This window comes from Odontomachus brunneus, unplaced genomic scaffold, assembly GCF_010583005.1.
Source record: "Odontomachus brunneus isolate Ranch 3 - 2012 unplaced genomic scaffold, Obru_v1 Obru_scaffold_002, whole genome shotgun sequence".
In the NCBI taxonomy this organism is placed as follows: domain Eukaryota; kingdom Metazoa; phylum Arthropoda; class Insecta; order Hymenoptera; family Formicidae; genus Odontomachus; species Odontomachus brunneus.
Window position 1 is genome coordinate 1,759,905 of NW_022639452.1, and position 2,402 is coordinate 1,762,306.

General features: G+C 44.2%; 1 protein-coding gene across 3 annotated transcripts in view; it reads right to left on the reverse strand.

Moving 5' to 3' along the window:
- Positions 1 to 346: 346 nt before the first annotated feature.
- LOC116841585 (uridine phosphorylase 1) overlaps positions 347 to 2,402 on the reverse strand; it is a 25,727-nt gene continuing 23,671 nt past the window's right edge. For all 3 annotated transcript variants that reach the window (XM_032809693.1, XM_032809685.1, XM_032809702.1), the window contains exons 5-6: positions 1,604 to 1,936; positions 347 to 822 (exon numbers count right to left, since the gene is read on the reverse strand). In XM_032809693.1, coding sequence (XP_032665584.1) covers positions 640 to 822; positions 1,604 to 1,936 — 516 coding nt within the window. In that variant the 3' untranslated portion in view covers positions 347 to 639. The remainder of the gene's footprint in view (positions 823 to 1,603; positions 1,937 to 2,402) is intronic.

Sequence of the window (2,402 nt, forward strand, 5' to 3'; positions counted from 1 at the left end):
TGTCGTCGGAGAGAGAGGCGGTATTGCAGATCAGATTTCGTCCAGGCTGTTATGATTCGCGAAACGATCGATCGAAGAGCCGGTGCGACCGAACCCGGAGGATATGTGTTCGCGGAAGATGCGCGTGCAGCTGCCTCTCGTCGGCTCGTAAGTGTCCGCACGCTTTTGTACTTGGGTCACCGCGCGGAATGGAGGCGGTGAGGAGAACTCGAGAGTGCCTCTCGCGTTTCTGAGGAATTACAGAACACCTCTGTCTCTCTTCTCTCTCGTCTTTTTATTCTCTTTTGAGCCTGATCAAGCCGAGAGAGAGAGAGAGAGAGGGAGAGAGAGAGGGGGAGAGACGACGAGATCTTCCATTATTATTATTATTACGCATGATACAACGTGACAATTTGCTCGAATGTGTGCCCAGTGGTTAGAAAAAGAAAAGAAAGTATCCTTTTTTTCCCGATTCTATTCAAGCTCGCCCTTGAACCGCCACTTTTCCTCGCTCGGGGATCAGTGAGCGAATGCAGGTCGACGCGGCAATCGAGCAGAGTTGCCGCCGACCTTCTTGAAAGCCGGCTCGAGGTGAGACTTCTCCGATTAGGTCCGTCCTCGTTCTCCGGCATAAAGCGAGTCGCTCTCGTCGACAGCGCCTTAGTCGTAGTTCTCGGACTCCTGCTGCACCAGCTTGTACCGACGCGGGCTCTTCACGCACATAGAGCCGTGGCCCTCCAACGACAGGCGACCCTTCCTCTGCAGGTACGTGGTGATGTAACGGGCGATCAGTTGCTGCGGTCGCATCTGCCACTCGTCCAACACTTCCTTGGGCGCCATGACCTTTGCAGAAATCGAGATCGATTAGGCGGACCGATCAAGTCGCGATTATCAGCGTTAAATTCTACTCGTACATTCACCACATTGACAGACACTCATTTTCCCGAAGTTGTAATACCGAAATCAGTACGACAAGATAATGTATCAAAAATACTTCTGGACCGTGAAAAAAAATCATCAACTGTGGTTGGTTACAGGTTATAATTAATGGCTTATTGTAGGAAACCCAAAAATTGGGAATGATATTCATAGTCGAATCATATATTTAATAGCATATTCGATTGGTGTTAGGATCGATTAATGACGTCACAAAACTCTACGAGTTAATCACAAAATTTATACGAAAATATTCGACTAATGAATTTAATAACTCAGATTCAATCGAATATGCTATAAGGCTGTCTTAAGTTCATCTTCAGATGTTTCGTAACCATTCAAATAAGCCGTACAGCACCTGAAGATGAACTTAAAATGGCCTTAAATGTAAGATCCGACTCTCGGCTATAGATTTTTTATATATGACGAATGGAAAATCGATTTATTGTTAAAAGAATCGAATCATGTAAGAATCGATTGAAAGTGATCGAGATTTGTTAAGAGAAAACCGATTCGAAATCGAACAATCCTTATTTAAGACGATCAAATATAAGGGCCTGGCGTTCCAATGTTAACATGACCCTTATGTCAAGCTGCCCTTTGCGTCGACCTGACTGAGTTTCCATTACACGCCCGTATCCCATTGCGAGGCCGGCCGTATCGAGAACGAGACGCAAATTGGATGTACCTGGTCGCCTTTGAGTCGGTCCAATAATGTCACGCACACGACGGCGGACTGGATGCCGGCGTGGTGTGTCAACGCGGCGAAACAAAGGCTTTCCATCTCGATGTTCACCACGCCGGCCTTGTGCATCTTCGTGAGATATTCCATCTTGTCGTTTTCCGTGAACTCGCAGAACGCGCCGTCCAGTCGGCCCTGTTCCTCGTAGAAGTCGTTCGTGCACATGGTCTTGCCGATCACGGTGTCGTAGGGATCGTCGCGATGCGCCAGAGCCTTGAGATCACGAGCGAGCTGCCGGTCGAGCTTGGCCGGTCGGCGCATCAGCTTCCCCAGCACCAACTGCAACGCGAACTTTTTAATCCTTGTGTCTGGTCATGACAATTTGCGGAAATTGCCAATTATTTGCTCGCTCGTTCATTCATTCGTTCATTAAATAATTATTAAAACTGAAATCATTAAAACTAACTCTGATTCGCCTGCGCTTACGAGATAGTCATTAACCGATACTAAAAGTTACGTAGAATGAAAAGGGACCGTTCTTTCATTGTGAAAGATTTGCACGAGTTTTAATTGTAGATTTGATTCACTTGTGTTATATATATCAATTATACCATGATTTCGTTGTACTATTAAATCAGTTTCATTAGTTGTATGCAAGTTAAAACATGGACCATCTCTATTTGATAGTCGATTTTTTATTCTATTTGTCTGCAACATAATAAAAAATAAGATTCTAACTTATATATATATATATATATATATATATATATATATATATATATATATATATATATATATATATATA